This window comes from Anolis carolinensis, chromosome 3, assembly GCF_035594765.1.
Source record: "Anolis carolinensis isolate JA03-04 chromosome 3, rAnoCar3.1.pri, whole genome shotgun sequence".
Taxonomy (NCBI): Eukaryota; Metazoa; Chordata; class Lepidosauria; order Squamata; family Dactyloidae; genus Anolis; species Anolis carolinensis.
In genome coordinates this window covers 5,255,530-5,276,233 of record NC_085843.1, presented here as the reverse complement: position 1 = coordinate 5,276,233, position 20,704 = coordinate 5,255,530, and the positions used below count along the sequence as shown (strand labels likewise).

The 20,704-nt window shown below is 43.9% G+C and overlaps 2 protein-coding genes across 2 annotated transcripts in view; one reads left to right on the top strand and one right to left on the bottom strand.

Annotated features, from left to right (window-relative positions):
- xndc1n (XRCC1 N-terminal domain containing 1, N-terminal like) overlaps window positions 1-9,688 on the bottom strand; it is a 34,915-nt gene extending 25,227 nt beyond the window's left edge. Inside the window, exons 1-2 of the mRNA XM_062974420.1 lie at window positions 9,477-9,688; window positions 6,324-6,432 (exon numbers count right to left, since the gene is read on the bottom strand). Of these exons, the coding sequence (XP_062830490.1) occupies window positions 6,324-6,368 (45 nt within the window). The 5' untranslated portion in view covers window positions 6,369-6,432; window positions 9,477-9,688. The remainder of the gene's footprint in view (window positions 1-6,323; window positions 6,433-9,476) is intronic.
- Window positions 9,689-10,232: 544 nt separating this feature from the next.
- The window catches only part of rnf121 (ring finger protein 121), a 36,843-nt gene continuing 26,371 nt past the window's right edge, over window positions 10,233-20,704 (top strand). Inside the window, exon 1 of the mRNA XM_062974421.1 lies at window positions 10,233-10,366. Coding sequence (XP_062830491.1) covers window positions 10,310-10,366 — 57 coding nt within the window. The 5' untranslated portion in view covers window positions 10,233-10,309. The remainder of the gene's footprint in view (window positions 10,367-20,704) is intronic.

The following is a 20,704-nucleotide window of genomic DNA, read 5'->3' as shown; positions in this document are numbered from 1 at the left end:
TATTATCCACTTCTCCTCAAGGCCAAGGTACAATATGGTTGAAATCCGTAAATAAAAACATTAGAACACATCTATTAAAAGACACAGACATAAGACTAAAACATTTTAAAATATAAGTACAGTAGACTCTCAGTTAACTGGCCCCATGGGGAGTGGGAGGCATAGTTTCCAGTTGCTTGAGAGTTTCCATTAAGGATAGGCCTAACTAATACTAATCCAAACCTCACAGCATAAACTGTATAACTGTACAGACTTGATATAAATATGGAAATACAGTCATTAAAAGCAAATGAAGACAAAGACACAATTATGTATTACGAAGACTGTTTTGTGAAGGCAGTATGCAGTCTGAGTTCAATGGCAGTCACACATCATTGTCATTACAGGAGAGTTCCAGCTATCCGAGTTAAACGGGCGGGCCGTGTGTCAGATAACCGGATCTTGTTGGATAATAGGGAGGCCTGGCCTAGGGATTCTCCGTGTTTCCTCAAAGTCTTAGTCAGGCCTTTACCGAAGACTGGGAATTCTTCCCTACGATAAAGGCATGACTGAGACTGGGGAAATGTGGAGCAATGCGCTCCACATTTCCCCAAAGTCAAGCACCTTTACCGAAGGGAGGAAACTCTTATCTTACCTTCCATGGCTGCCTCTGCTGCTGCGTCTGCCTCCCTTCCTCTGCCGCCTCCTCCTTTGCCTCTGTCAGAGTTTTTGGTGTTATAGTGTGAAATGTTAAATCCAATTGTTGCTGTTGGATTGTGTTTATGTGTTCTGGCAAGCTTTCCAGCAGCACAAGAGTTAATTACAGTCGTGATTGATTACCTGCAGGGCCAATGGGTCAAGACTTCCGTTTCAACTGCTGGACGGAAGGTTTGTCATGAACTGTGGAATGTTAGGAGTTGCCTTGCTAGCACTGATAGGAGACTTGGCTTACTGAGAAGACGGCTTACTGAGAAGACGGGGCATGCTTTGCCCTTGCCGGGGAACATGTGTCCTGATAGTGATGGTGTTTAGAGTTGTATATAGTCTGTAAATAAAAGTATTGAATGCTGGGATCAGCAGATAATTTACGACTGAGGTGTCATTTGTTGGTGCCACTTTCACCGGATGCTTAAGTGGTCTGACTGGTTAGAAGAAGGTGAGAGACCTGACTCATAAATAAGTAAGGGTGGCGATTAACCCCTGACAGCCTCCTCCTGAGGCAGCCCAAGGAAGAGGGAAGTAAAAGTCCTCCTCTCTCTCTCTCTCTTGAGCTCCCTCCAGCTCAGCAGTGCTCCCTTCTCAGGCTGCCCCAGGAGGGGTCACGGAGGAGGGGGAGGCAGACACAGCACCTCGGATAATACAGAGTGTCGGATAAGTGGAATACGGATAAGCGGAACTCTACTATATTATTATTTTACTAGCTGTGCCCGGCCACGCGTTGCTGTGGCTTAGTCTGGTGGTGTTGGTCAGTCTACATTAGGTTGTATTTATGCTGTGACCTCCACCTTCTTTATACTCACATTAGTAGTAGTATTTGAAGTCTGTTACCTTCTTCAATTTTTGTGTTGATTGATAATTGGTTGAGATCCCTGTTCTCTTTGGTTTGTTGTTAGTTGTAATGCCTGTTTCTGCTGAGTGTGGTTTATATTTTTATTGTGGTACAATAGTCCTTTTTTTGTTTTGCCTGTGTAGGTGTTTATTATTGTTGTTGTTGTTGTGGTCATGAAGGTTGGATAAGTTAGATGCTACTGTATTGTTTTTTGGAGGCCCAGTGTAGCACTGACTGGCCTCTCAGCCTCAGTGCCTGGCTGTTTCTTGCCTGTGATGGTGTTGATTCTCGTTGTTGTTGTTGTCATTGTTATTATTGTAATTGTTTTTTTGGAGGCCAAGTGTGAATGTAGTGATTGGGGAGGTGGATGAGTTGTGTTGTCAAATTTTGTATTTGTTATAGTCACAATGCGTTGTTGTGAGTTTTGTGGGTCCGGATTGTGGTTTTGTGGTGTAGTTGTGTTGTTACAACCGGGAGAAAAGGCTTTTGTGTTGTGTTGTCAAGTTTTGTATTTCTGGGGCGTTTAGTTGTGTTGTTATAGTCACGATGCACTGTTGTGAGTTTTGTGGGTCCGGATTGTGGTTTTGTGGTGTGGTTGTGTTGTTACAATCGGGAGAGAATGCTTTTATGTTGTGTTGCCAAGTTTCATATTTCTGGGGCATTTAGTTGTCTTGTTATAGTCATGATGTGTTGTTGTGAGTTTTGTGGGTCCAGTGTGGGTGTGTGGTGTGGTTATGTTGTTACAACTGGGAGGCAAGGCTTTTGCATTGTTTTGCCAAGTTTTGTGTTTCTGGGGCGTTTAGTTGTGTTGTTATAGTCATGATGCGTTGTGAGTTTTGTGGGTCCGGATTGTGGTTTTGTGTTGTGGTTGTGTTCTTACAACTGGGAGGCAAGGCTTTTGTGTTGTGTTGTCAAATTTTGTATTTCTGGGGCGTTTAGTTGTGTTATAGTCACGATGCGTTGTTGTGAATTTTGTGGGTCCAGATTGTGGTTTTGTGGTGTGGTTGTGTTGTTACAACCGGGAGAAAAGGCTTTTGTGTTGTCAAGTTTTATATTTCTGGGGTGTTTAGTTGTGTGCCAAGTTTCGTATTTCTGGGGTGTTTAGTTGTGTTGTTATAGTCACGATGCGTTGTTGTGAGTTTTATGGGTCCGGATTGTGGTTTTGTGGTGTGGTTGTGTTGTTACAACCTGGAGGGAAGGCTTTTGCGTTGTGTTGCCAAGTTTTGTATTTCTGGGGCGTTTAGTTGTGTTGTTATAGTCACAATGCGTTGTTGTGAGTTTTGTGGGTCCTGTGTGGTTTTGTGGTGTGGTTGTGTTGTTACAACTGGGAGGCAAGGCTTTTGCATTGTGTTGCCAAGTTTTGTATTTCTGGGGTGTTTAGTTGTGTTGTTATCGCATGATGCGTTGTTGTGAGCTTTGTGGGTCCGGATTGTGGTTTTGTGGTGTGATTGTGTTGTTGTAACCTGGAGGCAAGCCTTTTGCATTGTGTTGCCAAATTTCGTATTTCTGGGATGTTTAGTTTTGTTGTTATAGTCACTGCGCAAACAACTTTATCATTTTATATATATAGATTAGGGATCATTGGCATCTGCCGCTGCTGCAGGTGGGACAGGATCAGGAAAAGTGGATGTGGATGGTTTGGGATCTAGATCAGTCGATGATGGCGTTCTGGCAAATTCACGGGGGTCTCTCTGAAAAAACGAAGGAAGATCCGTTTGTGTCACAGTCTTGTGCCACTCCTGCAAGGTCATGTTTTGCATGATGTGCAGCTGCATCACATGGTGAGGAGCGAAGAAGGGCTGTTGTTCCGCAAAGGCGATCACGGTATCAAAAGCAGCAGCCGCTTTGTGCCAGGAGACCTTTTCCACCTCGCTCCTGTCATCTGCATCATCATTGCCGCCATCACCATCGCTCTCTTCCTCCTTTATGCCTGTCATCGTCCCCTGGTTTACGGTGGCCTCCATGACGTCTTCCGTGTTCAGCCTGTGAGTGACGCGAATGGCTTCGTCCACGGCCAACTCGCTGAACACGTCGCGAAACGAAGCCGCCGCTTCAAAGCTGGCCGTCCTTGGCTCTCCAGACAAGTCCAGCTTGCAAATGCCGTGGCGGACCTTGAAGCGGGTCAGCCATCCGCTGGAGAAGGAGCACTGGCCACCCAGGTTCATCTTCTCGTGGAACTCCCTCGCTTTCTCCTGCAACATGGGACCGGACACGCGGCTGCCCTCGGCCCGTTTCAGCGAAAACCACTCGTACAGGGCTTGGTCCAGCGCCTCCATTTTTGGCGCGTGGAGAGTGTGGCGCTTCTCGACGCTCCGTTCGCTCTCAGACTTGAAATAGAACTCCTTGATCTTCTGTGACTGGGCCTTGATGCCGTAGATGGTCGACGAGCCAACGTTGAATTCATCCATGAGAACCGCACGGCTCTCTCCGTTCTCAAGCCTCTCACAGATTTCCATCTTCTCCTTGAGGGTCAGCACAACGCGCTTGCGCTTGAGCGGGACCTTGGTCGGAGAACTCGAGTCCTGCTCCATTCAGGCTCCTTCATGCAGTCTCTAGCTCTTTCTAGAGCCCTCAAAGAGTTGATTCCTCTGCTGGCTGTTGGATCTTGCGCCTCTCGCCAGCAACACCACCACGAATGCGCCACTGTTCCTCTAATGTCACCACGGTTTGCTCGATCTCAGCACCACCATCGCTTGCCCTTGCTCACTGCCACCGCTTGCTTGAGGTAGATGCAGGAAAGGCTGTGGATGTAGCATATCTTGATTTCAGTAAGGCCTTTGACAAGGTCCCGTGACATTCTCACACAGAAGCTACATAAATTGTGAGCTAGACAATACTCCTTTGAGGTGGATTTGTCACTGGTTGTCTGCCCGGACCCAAAAGGTGCTTCTGTCCAATGGCGGCTCCTCTTCCTCTTGGACAGAAGTGACCAGTGGGGTGCCATAAAGAGAGCTCTGTCTTGGACATAGAGCTATTCAACCTCTTTATCAATGACTTGGATTACAGAATAAAAAGCATGCGTATCAAATGTTTAGCCTGCAGAAGAAAAGGCTGGGAGGAGACATGATGGCCGTATATAAATATGTGAGAGGAAGTCATAGGGAGGAGGAAGCAAGCTTGTTTTCTGCTGCCCTGGAGACTAGGACGTGGAACAACGGCTTCAAACTACAGTAAAGGAGATCACCTGAACATCAGGAAGAACTTCCTTCACTGTGAGAGAGAGCTGTTAAGCAGTGGAACTCTCTGCCCCAGACAGTGGTGGAAACTCCTTTAGAGGCTTTGAAACAGAGGCTGGGTGGCCATCTGCCGGGGGATGCTTTGAATGCGATTTTCCTGCTTCTTTGCAGAATGAGGTCGGACTGGATGGCTCACAAGTCTCTTCCAACTCTAGGATTCTACGTACAGATGGCATCAAATTGGGAAGGCTGGCTTGCAGATATTGAATATGGGCCAAAACTAACCAAACAATGAAATGCATAGATATAGGATGGCTTGAGAACAGTCGAAGTGAAGGGGATTTATGAGCCTTAGTGGACCACAAGCTGAACATGAGTCAACAGTGTGAGGCAGCAGCTAAAAAGGCCAATGCAATTCTAGGCTGCATCCGCTGGAGTCTAATGTCCAGAATGAAATCGAAGTCTCCTTCTCTTCTGCTTTGGTCAGAACTCATATGGAATAACAATCCTGTGTCCAGTTCTGGGCAAAGCAACTCAAAGATGGAGATGGACAAGATGGAGGGTGTTCAAAGGGTGACCAAAAGGGTGCAAGGTCTGGAGGAGTGGCTTAAGGAGCTGGGGATGTTTAGCCTGGGAGAAGACAGGATAGCCACGTCTAAATATTTGACAGGATGTCCCACTGAAGAAGGGCAAGCTTGTTTTGTGCAGCCTTGGAAACTAGGACACAATGGATTCAATCTACAGGAAAAGAGATTCCACCTGGACACTCTTTCTGAGAGTAAGAGCTGTTCGACAGTGGAATACAGATGACCCCAGCATCCGGTGGAGCCTTCTCTGGCAGCTTTTAAAGAGAAGCTGGGAGGGGGGGCATATATTGGGCGGGCTTTGATTGTGTGTTCCTGCAAAGCAGGTGTCGAACTGGACAGCCTTTGGAATCTCTTGATTCTAGATTATCACTGCAGAGAATTGTGCTGCTTGCTTGAGCTTGTCTTCATTGCTGGCTCCTAGAAAACACTGCTGAGCATCTCCTATGTTTATACACAGTGAACTGATATGAATGGGGCCCCATCTCCACTGACCATTAAATGCAGTTTCAAACCAGCATTGCAGAAAGTCTTATCACTGTGCTAATGATTCCACAAGAAATCCTTGAACCAGTTTCAAACCTAGAAGATGATGACACAAAACTACAAAGCACTGATGAGGTGCATTAAGGTCTTCCTTTTGCATGCTTTCCTGGGCATTAGTTGATGCTGCTGTAGTTGAAGCCAGCTAGCTTCAAATTACATTAAAAGATCAGTGTAGATGGGTCTGGGGAGACAAAACTGTGGTGCACATAGCATGGGCTTACTCATGGTGTGACACACCAAGTTTAGAATTATTATTATTATTACCTTGATTTATCTCTTCCGAAGGAGACTCAAAGCTAACTGAGATTTCTACTCAAGATTAATTTGATTTCTACTACAGTGTTATTTCTTCAATTTTTTACCAGTTCCTTGAGAGTTCCGGTTATCTGAGAGCCTTCTGTAAACATTTTTACACTTCAGTTTATAGACAAAAGCAGCATATTTGCTTTCCAATAAAAAAACAACCAAGTGTAACATCATTCATATTACCTGAGACGTGAAAGACACGACATATTTAATGTTAACTGGAGCCATCTTTAAGTTGTTGGAGAATCTCTATTTGATTTTCTGGGTATTCTCCCATCAAAACGCTCAGATGCTGCAGAAAAAGAGAGAAAGAGGTTAAAAAAAGGAGAGAGATAAGATTATTTCTTGCTAGATTTCTTTCCCATTCTTTAATGATTATTTATACGCCATTTTGTTCTCCAGGATTAAGACCCAAATGAGCTCACAACTTTAAAAGGACTGAATTCATACAATGTGGATCAAGTAGAAATCTTTAGATTTCTTGAAGTAGATTAACTTCAAGAAACATTGGAAATTGTTTATCAGGAACATAACTAATTTGAATTACTGTATATACTCGAGTATAAGCCTAGTTTTTCAGCTCTTTTTTAGGGCTGAAAAAGCTCCCCTCGGCTTATACTCGAGTGAGGGTCCTGGCCAGCTTCTATTTAGGTCAGCTTATACTTGATTATAAAGGTATTCAGAGTTGGACAGTCTTATCTTATTAAAGTCTTATTATTATCTTAAATCAGTTTTATATAAATATTCAAAAACATTTAACCTACTGATGCCTCAAATAATGCAATTTTATCAATATCTATTTTTATTTTTGAATTTGACCCGTAGCTGCTGTATTTCCCACCCTTGTCCTATACTTGAGTCAATAAGTTTTCCCAGTTTTTGTGGTAAAATTAGGTGCCTCGGCTTATATTCGGGTCGGCTTATACTCGAATATATACGGTAGTATTTATTTTTGTTTTAGGTATTGAATGTTTGCCGTTTTGTTGTTGGAATCCGTCCTGAGTTCCCTCGGGGAGATAGGGCGGAATACAAATAAAGTATTTATCATTATTATTATTGACACAAAGACACAGTATGACACAGCAAATGAGATATATATGCCGGATTTCATATCACAAAATCACAAGTTGAACACTTCCCAAGTGTTTAGGATTGTATGATGTATTTTTGGATGACGTGTGCAGATCCCAACGATCAAGTGTATTATTATTATTATTATTATTATCATTTCATTTATTTCTGCCTAAGTGGGGTATCTTATATTTGTCCCAGTTGAAATTCGTGTTGTTAGTTTTGGCCGATCAGCTCCCTATTGTGTTGAGGTACTTTTGCATCCTGATCCTGTCCTCTGGAGTATTAGTCTCTTTCCTAATTTGGTCCCATGTGCAAACTTAACCAGTTACGGATCCACCTCACAGCAGCCTTGCCCAGCCCACATTGGACTAGTTTGCCTGCAGGAAGGCATGGGGGAGTGTGTTGTCAAAGGCTTTCATGGCTGGGATCACAGGGTTGTTGTATGTTTTCCGGGCTGTATGGCCATATTCCAGAAGCATTCTCTCCTGATGTTTTTCCCACATCTCGCTTAAAAAACTCCAAAATCAGAACAGTAAATATTAAGGAGCAGCACTCTGAAAACAGAAGAATTCCAGACAGGAATCAATCAGGGGCAACTAACGACTCTGAACAAAGGATTTCCCCAGGCCAGGATGTGAAGCTGGGAAGGCCATTTAATGCCAACAAAGGTGATTAACTACAACATTCACACTGGCCTCCAATAGACAAGACTTCCTTTTCCCCACCCAGGATCTTCCACAGATATATAAACTTTCCTTGCTTAGTTTTTCCATACCTTTTAAAAAAAATTTAGTTTTAGGATTACAATAAAAGTAATGCAGAAAGAAAGTAGGAATAGGGATAAGTAAGGGGAAGGGGGAGGAGGAGACTAAAAAGGGGGGGGGAACTTTGGGGGGAAGGGGATAATAGTAAAAAAGAAATGATAAAAAAATTAATAATAACAGTACTTCCAGATATCCTGTTTCAGATCATACTTTCCTGATCTCTTTCTTTTAGCAACATTGGACTATTTTAATATATGTCTGACCGAGGATTGTTTTAAGTCCATCTTTAGTAGAGATCTATTTTCTCCTTCTTCAAATAAAGTCTTAGTTTATTCCAGTCTGTTGGTTGTCCGTGTGGTTTATTCTGTGTCATTAACTGTGTCAATGAATTCCTGATGTCTAGGATTCTTAATATCCATTTTTTGGTGGAGGGAGTTTCTTGAGTTTTCCATAGTTGTGCTAGGCATATCCTGGCAGCAGTTGTAAGGTAGATGAACAACTTGTTTGTGTTTGTGTCCATTTGAAAATCCGTGAGCCCTAGCAGAAAATATTCTGGTTTGAACTCAAAATATTTTGTAATATTTTTTCTGTCTTTTTCTGTACATTGTGCCAGAATTTTTTTTTACTTTTTTACATTTCCACCACATGTGTATGAAGTCACCCTTGTGTTTCCCGCATTTCCAACATTTATTTTATTTATTTATTTGCAGTATTTATATTCCACCCTTCTCACCCCGAAGGGGACTCAGGGCGGATCAATGCCCATAAACACATCGAAGCGAGACAGAGACAGACAGACGCAGAGGCAATTTAACTTTCTCCTGTGGGGATGTTCGATTCTGGCCAGAGGGGAGCAGCTGCTTCATCATCCACTCTGATGGCATTTCCTCACTTCCTCATGCCAATGTTGTAAATTAGTTAAACTTGCCTCCCCACTTTTATAAGTGGTACCTTATTTCCGACTTGATAGATTTATCTTTCGGGTTGCTAGGTTAGCAACGAGCAGGGGCTATATTTTATTTTTAATTGACGGGTGCTCACCCCGCCACGGGCTGGCCTCGAACTCATGACCTCATGGTCAGAGTGATTTATTGCAGCAGCTGCTCACCAGCCTGCGCCACAGCCCGGCCCCATTTCCCATTATTTTTTTCATTGCTGAATTTGGCTATTCTTTCTGGTATTAGGTACCATCTGTAAAACATTTTGTACCAGTTTTCTTTTAGTTCAGCTAAGTATGTATATTTTAACTTCTTTGACCAAGTCAAAGAAGTAGTTTCTCCATACCTCACAACCTCTGAGGATGCCTGCCACAGATGTGGGCGAAACGTCAGGAGAGAATGCTTCTGGAACATGGCCAGGCAGCCCGGAAAACATACAACAACCCAGGAATAGGGGACTTTGCCAAACAAGGCCTTGCTAGAATCAAGAGAGGCTCCATCCGCAGTATTCCCTGCTCCTGACAAGCCAGGCCACACATTTCCACTCCCATCGCACCTACCTCACATTGGCCTTGTCCAATCCATCTCACATTGTTTTAGCTTTCTCTCCGAGCGCCCCCCGGGATGATGGGCCTTGCAGTCCTTCGCGAACCTGAGGAAAAGCCACAAAAAGGAAGAGCCGGCTAACCCTTCATCTCCCGCCCAAACCGCCTCTTCACCTTCTCTCCTGATTGGCTGCCTCTTCCCCCTCGCCGTGACGTAAGCAAGGTCATATCCTCCTTGAGTGGAGAAAAGGGCGGGTTGAAATAAAAACAAATAAAATAAATACAATTAAAATAAACAGCGCATTGGTCTCTTTGTGTATCTCTCTCTCTATTTATTCTACTTGCGAGAGGAGAGGAGTGATTTCAAGTCTCAAGCGGGTGTTTTTCCATAAATAGAGCCATTATTATCTGTCAGGACCTGTCGGGACTTGTACAGGTTTTTTTCCCCTCTCAAGAAAGGAGGCGAGAGGAAGGGATTATCTCTCAATTACTATCCTCTAAACAAAACGCAAAATTTGGAGTCCTCGATGGAAAGTGTCAAATCGACGAAGGTATATTTATTACCAGGATTCATTGCGTGGCGATCCGATTTGGATGCTTGGTTTCGAACCGGGAGCTTTTTATTTTTCGTCAGAGAACCAGACTCACACATATCAGATAACCCCTCATCCTCTCAGGCAGCATTTTCTCCCCTCAGAAGGAGAGGCCCCGCCTCCCAAGCCATCTCGGCCAATAGCCACGTCGGAGGTGAACCCAACCGTACGCTGATTGGTAGAGCGGGAGCCGGCGTCGGGCGCTGATTGGTGGGCGCCGGCGGAAGCGAGTTGGCCAGTTGGCGAGGGGGCAAGATGGCGGCGGTGGTTGAGCTGGAGGTTGGGGGTCCGCTCGAGCACGACGTGGACGAGGTAAAAACAGTGGGGCCGATGTAGAACAGCCTGATGGGAAGCACGGCCCATTATCCACAACACTGTGACCTGTATTGCTATTCATGCTGATTACCACAGCTCATAGAACTGTCATGCCTTGTATTTAAAGGTGGATGGGGCCTTTCCTGCCTAGGAAGGCCTCTCATGAGCTAAGTGGGTTAATTAAGGGCCAGGCCCCGTCATTTAGTTATTTCTAATTATTATTATTATTATTATTATTATTATTATTATTATTATTATATTCTGCCTCCTAGAAAGGCCTACCTGGAAATGGGCTATACATGTTAATTCATTATTATTGTTATATTCTCCCTCCTCAAAAGGCCTATCTGGGAAAGGGCTACATATATTAATTAATCATGTTATTTGTGTTGTCAAAGGCTTTCATGGCCGGGATCACAGGGTTGTTGTATGTCTTTCGGGCTGTGTGGCCATGTTCCAGAAGTATTCTCTCCTGACGTTTCGCCCACATCTATGGCAGGCATCCCCAGAGGTTGTGAGGCATGGGTAAACTAGGCAAGGAACCACTGACCGCATAGGCAAACTGATGAAGAAGCACAACCTACAAACTATCTACAGACCCACAAAGAAAATCCAACAAATGCTACGGTCAGCGAAAGACAAGAGGGATCCTCTGCAGGAGTCTACCAGACACCATGCAGCTGTGGACGAATATACATAGGGACCACCAAACGCAGTGCACAAACACGAGTCAAACAACATGAAAGGCACTGCAGACTAATTCAACCAGAGAAATCAGCCATAGCAAAGCACCTGATGAACCAACCTGGACACAGTATACTATTTGAGAATACAGAAATGCTTGACCACTCCAACAACTATCATGTCAGACTACACAGAGAAGCCATTCAAATCCACAAGCATGTGGACAACTTCAACAGAAAGGAGGAAACCATGAAAATGAACAAAATCTGGCTACCAGTATTAAAAAACTCAAAAATCAAAACAGTAGATGGGAAGCAACACTCTGAGGGCAGAGGAGCCCCAAGAACGGCTAATGACTCTGAACAAAGGATGCCCCCCAGGCAAGAGACAAACCTTTCCAATGCTAATTAGGGTGATTAACTGAAACATTAACACTGGCTTCCAACTGACAAAGGACTCTTGTCACACCCTGGACTCTCCACAGATATATATTTTTTCCTTCCTTGCCTAGCTTCTCCATGCCTCACAACCTCTGAGGATGCCTGCCATAGATGTGGGCGAAACATCAGTAGAGAATACTTCTGGAACATGACCATACAGCTCGAAAGACATACAACAACCCAATTATATTATTATTATTATTCTCCTCCCTCCTAGAAAGGCCTATCTGGGAACGGGCTAGGTATAGGTAAAGGTTTTCTCCTGATATTAAGTCTAGTTGTGTCCAGCTCTGGGGATTGGTGCTCATCTCCATTTCTAAGCTGAAGAGCCGGTGTTGTTCATAGACTCCTCCAAGGTCACGTGTCCAGCATGACTGCATCAAGCACTGTTACCTTCCTGCTGGAGCGGTACCTATTGGTCTACTCACATTTGCATGTTTTCGAACTGCTAGGTTGGCAAAAGCCGGGGCTAACAGTGGGAACTCACCCCTGATGCGGCTGCTAAAAAAAAACCAATGGGATTTTGGCCTGCATCAATAGGAGTATAGCGTCTAGATCCAGGGAAGTCATGCTCCCCCTCTATTCTGCCTTGATCAGACCACACCTGGAATCACACTGTGTCCAATTCTGGGCACCGCAATTGAAGGGAGATGTTGACAAGCTGGAAGGTGTCCAGAGGAGGGCAAGGGTCTGGAGAACAAGCCCTATGAGGAGCGGCTTAAAGAACTGGGCATGTTTAGCCTGCAGAAGAGAAGGCTGAGTGGAGACATGATAGCCATGTACAAATACGTGAAGGGAAGTCATAGGAAGAAGGAAGCAAGCTTGTTTTCTGCTGCCCTGGAGACTAGAACGCAATGGAACAATGGCTTCAAACTACAGGAAAGGAGATTTCACCTGAATATCAGGAAGAACTTCCTGACTGTGAGAACTGTTTGGCAGTGGAACTCTCTGCCCCGGAGTGTGGTGTAGGCTCCTTTGGAGGCTTTTAAGCAGAGGCTGGATGGCCATCTGTTGGGGGTGCTTTGAATGCGATTTCCTGCTTCTTGGCAGGGGGTTGGACTGAATGGCCCATGAGGTCTCTTCCAACTCTACTATTCTGTGATCCCCGGATTCGAACCTGCGACCTTTCAGACAGCAAGTTCAGCAGTAGTTTAACCCACTGTGCCACGGGGGGCTAGATATGTTAATTAATGGCCAGGCATTTAATTTTTGCTTATTGTTGTTATTATATTCTCTCTTCTAGAAAGGCCTGTCTGGGAACGGGCTATATATGTTACTTCTTCTTCTTCTTCTTCTTCTTCTTATTATTATTATTATAGTCTCACTCCTAAAAAGGCCTATCTGGGAAAGTGCTACATATTTAAGCTGAAGAGCCGGTGTTGTCCGTAGACACCCCTAAGGTCATGTGGCCGGCATGAGTGTGTGGAGCGCCGTTACCTTTCCATCATTTTCACAATGAAAATGAAATAGTAATAATTTTAGTGGTTTTCTGCAAGTTTTCCAGACTGACCATGTTCCAGCCCGGAAAACTCACAGCAACCTAGCGATTCCGGCCATGAAAGCTTTCAACAACACATTAATAATTGTATTTCTTACCCACCTCTCTTCATGGCTCGAGGTGGGTCATAGCACAGTCAAATTCAGACAAATACTATAAAATACAAACACACATATTAAATATAGATCTCAGAGTCTTAGTGGATCACAAGCGGGACGTGTCCACAGTGTGATGCAACAGCTGAAAAAGTCAATGCAACTCTAGGCTGCATCCACAGGAATATAATTTCCAGAACAAGGGAAGTCCTAGTGCCATGCTCTTTTGCTTTGGTCAGGCCTCACCTGGAATAACAAGCCTGCGTCTATTTCTGGGCAAAGCAATTCAAGAAGGAGATGGACAAGCCCAAAGATGTCCAAAATGGTCAAAGGTCTGGAAACTAGGAATCTGAGGAGCAGATTAGGGAGCAGGGGATGTTTAGTTTGGAAAAAAGAAGGTTGGGAGAAAAGGACACGTGACCTATGTTTAAATATTGGAAAAGACATTCCATTGAGAAGGGAGGAAGCTTCTTTTTCTGCTGCTCCAGAGACTGGGGCACGTTGGAGCCATGAATTCAAACTGCAGGAAAAAGGATCCCAAATGAAGCATTCAAAGAGCACCCTGATGGTGAGAGCTTTTCAACTGTGGAATCAACTGCTGCCTGGGACTCTGGTCTAATTGATACAGAGGCCATTTGTTGAGAGGATTTTGATTTTGTGTTACCGCATGACAGAAGGTGTGGAACTGAATGGCCTTTTGAATCTTTTCTAGGTTACTGAGCCCAACCTCTGCAGCTGAAGTGTCCTTAGGGGGCGCCATGAACATAGGTTTCAAGATGAAATATTATTATTATTATTATTATTATATTTTTATACCCTGCTTTTTCTTTCTACAAGGAAACTCAAAGCAGCTTACATTAAAATCTTTCAAATCTTGTATGGTCCTATATAGTCCCGTATTTCCCACCTGATTAAATTCTCACTTAAGCATTGAATAAATGGGTCTAAATAAAGACATAAGTACTTAATTGATAAATCTATATTTGATCCAATTTTTTTCAACTGCACACAATCTGATTTTAAGGTGCACTTTTATCTGTTAGCTCTAATATCCTAGAGCGAGAAACAGGAACCCCAAGGGCCATTCAGTCCAACCCCCTTATGTTTGCCAGGCTGAGAGACACAATTCAAGCCCTCCCGACAGATGGCCATACAGCCTCTGATTAAAAACCTCCAGAGACGGAGATTCCAGCAGACTCCCAGGCAGCCAATATTTTGTCCTTTCGAAGAGATCTTATTGTCCATATGTTCTTCCTGATCTTTAGGTGGAATCTCTTCCTAGAATTTGCATCTGTTGCTCCATGTCTTAGTTTCCAGGGTATCAGGCATGGGCAAACTTCACCTCTCCAGTTAGGGAGTTGAAGTCCCAAACACCTGGAGAGGCGAAGTTTGCCCGTGCCTGCTTTATAAACTTGGAGAATAACACCTTGGACTTGGTTTGGTCGCTACCTGACACCAGCATCTGATATGGGTGTACCTTGGACTTCGCTGAGGCTGCGAATCAACTTAAGCCTTTTTCCCTGTATTTCTGCTGTTGGTCACATCTGCACGCAGCTTCTCAAAGAAAGGCATGCTTCCTTCTCATCTTGATTTCCGTCTCAAGTTTCCATGTGGCTCCTGTCTGAGGGAGATTGTAAGCCAGCTAGGTAGTTAGCAGGGCATTACAGTGCTCCCAGGGGTGAAAATTCATGACTATCTAGATGTTCTTGAAGTGCAATATCTATCATGGGGTTGTTGTGTGTTTTCCGGGCTGTATGGTCATGTTCCAGAAGCATTATCTCCTGATGTTTCACCCACATCTATGGTAGACATCCTGCATGCAAAGACTCACAGGTACAAGCCCCAGTGGTCATTTCTTGAGAGCAGGGAGAGATGAGGGTCAGTTTGTAAGATCTCAGTTAAGCTGTTGATCTATGCAGTACTTTTAAATAGTTTTGTTCATGAAACAAAATTTGTGTACATTGAGCTTCAGAAAGCAAAAACGTCAGTTTTGGATTTCATATTTTAGAATTCTGGATAAGGAGTGCTCTGTTTGTGCTATCCTTTTCTACTAGATTCAAATACTTAAAGCATGTACCTTTGAGTCGTCTGTTGATTTATGGCAAGTGCATGGATCTCAGAATTTTCTTAGGCAAGGGTCACTCAGAAGAGACTTGCTATTTCCTTCTTCTGAAATCTAGCCTCCTGCAGCCAGTATTCCTTGGTCTCCTATCCAAGTACTAACCAGGGCTTACCTTCCAAGATCAGGCAGAATCTGGTGGCTTCAACTACTTAGCATCCAGTAAATGTATGCATAGATTAACATAAATGGTCACCTTTGTGTCCTCTGGGGAAGGAAATGGATCTGATCTCAACTGAGTTAGTCTTTGTAGTAATTTGTCGTCCCCATAACATTGGAACTAGCATATAGGGCTGCCTGGACTTGAATGCAAATGCTGTTAACTTTGTAGCCAAGATGCTCAACCTATATAGGTGTGATGTCATTGGTGGTCCTACTTGCATAGGTCACTGCCGGTCATTCCCCAGGACCTCCGAGGCAGTTGCTGGAGCATAACAACATTTTGGCACTGGGCTCGTAAACAGTCAAGAGTTAAAGTGGAGAAAGTTGGCCAACTCTCTCATGTTACCGTAAGCAGCTGGTCTGGACCAAGCTGTCCCTTACCCATCCTATCAAGTTGCAGCTGTTTCACTTCTAGGCTGCATTAATAAGAATCTAGCATCTAGATTGCGGAAAGTCATGGCCACGCTCTGTTCTGTGTTGGTCGGGGTCACCTGGATTAATAGCCCTGTGTTCAGTTCTGGGAAAAGCAAGCCAGGAAGGAGATGGTCAAGATGAAAGGTGGTCAGAAGAGGGCAATCAAAATGGTCAAAAGTTTGGAAACTATGAATCCCTCTAAGGAGCAGCTTAGGGAGCTGGGGATGTTTACCTTGGAGAAAATAAGCTTGAGAGAAGGAGACATGATAGCCATGTTTAAATATTTGAAAGGGTGTCCCATTGTGGAGGGGCAAGCTTGTTTCCTGTTGCTCCAGAGAGTAGGACACAACAGTCATAGATTTGAATTGCAGGAAAAGATTCCACCTGAACATTGGGAAGAACCTCCTTTTTGATCATGGAATGCATTGCTGCTTGGAAGTCTGGTGGAGTCTCCTTCTTTGCCTGGAAGTTTTTAAACAGAGGCCAGATTGGCCATCTGTTGGGAGTGCTCTCATTGTATATGCTTGCAAGGAAGGGAGTTGGACTGGTTGGCCCTTAGGGTCCCTTCCAACTCTGTGATCTCATGGTTAACTTTGATTCCTGCTTATTGCCACGTGGCCCCTGTTCTTTGCTTGTTCTTTCATCCTCTGAAAGGTGAGCCTTTCACAAACTATACCTCTTGCCACGTTCACCAAGGGTGGGGCTCCCTTGTTCCTTACGCAATCTCCTTTGGGGCATGACATTCCCCTGGATTCACCAGTTGCATCCTGCATTTGCAAATCCCAGGGGCATGTTCCGGGTCTCCTGGCCCTGGGAGCATGACTCATCCCTGTTGTGGGATCGTGCCGTTGCGCTCGCACAACATGGATTATGCTAAGGTCCTCTACTCCCAGGTTTCATGGCGGAATCTCAAAATAGGCTCAGTCGCCCATCTGCCAGTGGGGGATTGTGCTGCTTCCTCTATTCTTGAGTTTGGCACCTTAAAACTGTCTTGAGAAATGATTCCTTGCAACAAAAAGCATTTTTAGTTCATGGCTTTGAAGAGTGTGACCTCTTTTTTTCTACTGATTTTTTATTCAGAAATAAAGAGGTCATAGTTAACATAATAAAGGAACAGAAATAATACAAAAAACAAATGGTTATATTTCTAAACCTAAGCAGCTAACTAGCCACTACAACATATGGCTACACTACATCAAAACCAAACACTAACCTAACATATATGTATTGATATGTACATGCTGTAGACACACAACTAGAGAGACAATTCTGTGAAGTTCACACTACTTAGTGGTTGATCTTTCTCCCCTTAATATTCTACTCCCTTTAAATAGAACTATATAATCAGACTTCCACTTTTAATAGCACTCATCTACGTAATTCATAAATTTAAAACAGTTGATGTTTGGCCCCATCTTTGTTGTGAAAAAATAATACACAAGTTCCAGCTTTTCTTTAAGTTAGTAAGGGATTTCTACTAAATCAGCACCATCCATTTCTCATTCTATCTCTGTGCATAGGTGATTATTCTCAAGTTGATCGTCCAGAATTCCCAACAAGTAAAACCGTGGTTTCATTGTGGTTTTAACCTGAACAATTTCTTCCATCCTCATATGTTATTTGAGTCCAATATCTCAGAGACTAGGAATGTGGCTTCTGTGAATCTTAAATCTATTAGAGTATTTGAACATGTTGTCGACCGCGTTTTAGGGGATCGGGCCCTTAAGGAGAGAGCCGATCCGGTCCTGAGAGAACGGACCTTGGCGGAGCCAATAGGAAAATATGAGCCGCAATACAACCTGAAGCTGAAATGAAGAAGGTCCGCCAAAGTTGAAGGAAAATCCGCCAAGGAGTCTTTATTGAGCGATTCAGCTGAAAAGGACTCTAGTAGTGATCATTCAGTCTACTACGGTACCATATAATCAAAATAAAGCCATATTTATACAAAATTTCAGTCTGACAGCCCTTTGAATTTCCCGCCCCGCTCCCCCGCCCATCTGATTGCTGATAGGTTAGAGGGTTGAACGAGGCGGGCTTTCGTTTCCCGCCTTGCTCTGTTGGCCCAATAGGGAGCTGCTTTTTGTCCCCACTCGAGCCAATCAGGGAGGAGAAGGCGGGAGTCACTGAAACAATGAAGTGACTGAGCAGGAAAGATCGGATTAATTCCTGCCCGGCCGATTTCTAAAGGGATTAATGACAGCAATCAAGGGTTCCTGTCACGTATACAGATTTCAGATATGCCTTGGGGTGGTGATGGGCCATAATTGACAAACTCTGCAGGGCGCCTTCCTGCGGTGTCCTGGATTTTCTTTTGGAGGAGATATGACAATGTTTGCCTTGGGGGTGAATCACCTTCAGGTCAATACTCCGAATTCGGCGACTCCAGCCCTATATTGTCCATGCAATCTGAATTTGATTGGGTTAAGCGGTGGCGGATTATCCTTTTGTTTTTGGGAAGGGAAGCCTGGGTCATAGGATCTGGGGTTCATGTTGAGTTCAAAATATTTCCTATTTGATTTCATGATTTGACAATTATGTGAAATAAAATGAAAAATAAAATGAAGTTGGAATATAAACCCTGCTGGGAAAAATACATATTTTCCGGGGATCCCAAAGAGTACAAATACATATAGGCAGATAGATAGATTTCAAGGAAATAAGGGAGAATACATAAAGGTGGGTTACATTGCATAAGGGGGAACCATGAATGATATAAACAATTGAAAACATTTGATAAGAACGAAGTTCACAACATCTGGGGAACCCAATATGGAAATTCATAAAAGTGGAGTTTTAGCAGCATGATTTCACAATTCATGAAGTTAGCCCAACGATTAGAAATTCATACAACAGTGATTCATGAGGGTGTCCAGGTACATAGAATATGAAAATTCACGGATACATTGGGAAAAGAGTTCATCTGTGGTGGAAGGAATTCATAGAAATAGCATGGGGAAGAGGTACATGTGGGTTGCAGTCTTTGGAAATATAGGATTTCATAAGTTCAGGGGTAGGTCTGGGAAGAGTGTCCCTCTCATTCATAAAATTATGAAGGTATGAATGAAACGTGGAGGGCGCCCGTCCAGGCACCCTCCTGGCAGCTGTAGAGAGGGTGAAGGTCCTTGGAGAACTATGTCTCCCCAGCGGGAGAGCGATCCCCCATCCACAGTTCACAGAAAGGGACCAGTGATCTCTTAAAACCATCCCGCGGGTCGCGGGGAGAGGAAAGTCTGGGATAAGGCTGGAAGAGAGCAGTCTGGCTTGAAAAGAGCAATCGGTTCCGTTTGACAGTCAGCTGATGAGGTGCCGAGAACTGGACCGATTTTGGTTCCGCTGGTGGTCCTTGAGTCAGGAGCCTTAGAAAGGGTTAGGACTAAAAGAAGAGTGTGCTAGGGGTAATTTTGATAAAGATATGAGCCAATTTGTATCGTCCGCCGTATTAATCTATGGCGGAGAAGCCTCAGCCAGAGTTAAAAGGACGGACGGGTTAGAGAGAGAGAGAGAGAGAGAGAAGATTTCATGCAAAAGAAGGAGTCAGGGAAAGACACAAAATAACCAGGTAGAGAGTGTTACTGTTAAAAATGAATGCTACTTTTATTGGGGGATTTGTTACATAGTTCAGGGAAGGGGAAAGTGAAGAAAAAAAATCTTTTAACAATAGTCTGCTGCGGTCCCGCTCCGTTCCTTAGGTGATGGATCTGCGGAACTCTCCGCTGCGGGTTCAAATCAATTTGAAAGCTGGGGCCTCGGTCATCAAACACATGTATAGACCATGTCCACCAATTGGGGGGAAATTTATTAATGTGATTCTTATTGAAAATGGAATTAGGGGAAGAACATGTGAAAGAATGTATGATACAATGAGCCTTAAAGAGAATGTCTGATGATACCTGACTCCGGTCAAAGTGTTGAAGATGGATGAGGACCTTAAAAGCTTGTGTTGGAAAAGTGAAACACATTAGGGTGCTTTCTACTTGAAATGGTGACCATAATGGCAAAGCAAACTAATATTGGAGAGTGATTCAAGAGATGCTTAGTATCAGAATTCAACTAATAGTCTCTTCCAGCATGCTATGTAAATAAGAACTTGTCTTCTGCTTTGCATAGATGCATATTTTTTTAAACATCTTAAGTGAGAATTGGAAACAAGGGCAGGGAATGTTTTAATTCTGATAAGACTTTCTGACAAGGAAGAAGCAATGGCTTTCTTTAATAAAAGAAAATACTCTGACATCTGCTTTGTGACTCTGTGAAATAGTGGAGAGGCAGAATAGAAAGGCTCTTGTTTGGAGCTTCTCGCTCAGCCCTTTGCTCTGGGCTCCAGTTACCTTTGAGGAATGTGCAGGAGGCCTCGTTCAGGTGACACAGCTGTGGGAAAACTCCTTTCAGCAGGTATTGGCCAAATTGCACTAAACTGAAAGATAGCTGCTGTTTCCCCAGGGAAAGGAATCCTTGGATTGCTTCCAGCCCAATTCTGACAGCCCAGTTTGCCTTCCGATCAACTCTGCAAAGGAAAGGCATCCCAAAAGTCTTACAACTGCAGATCCAAGTCTTGCAAAGTCAGTGCAGCCTTGGCTTTTCCTTCATTGCAGGGCAGTCTTCTCTTTTCCTATTGCTTTTTATCTCGTATGTGTGTGCGTTCAAGTCACCATTCAATATGGGATTTTATATGATTTTCTTAGGCTGAAGATCCTCAGAGGAGGATCTCTCATGCCTAATGTTGTCGTAAGTGGAAGCAGACCTAACATCAGCTTACAAAAAATTTAAAGCCTCCTTATTCCAATTACAGGGTCTCAAAGCAACTCTACATTGTTATTTCTCTTGGCACTAGGGGCCTGCACAAGGGCTTCCACTCCAAGTGAGCAAAGGATTCACTCCTCCTGTTTTGCTAAGCATTATTATTTGTCTTTTCCAAGGAACCTC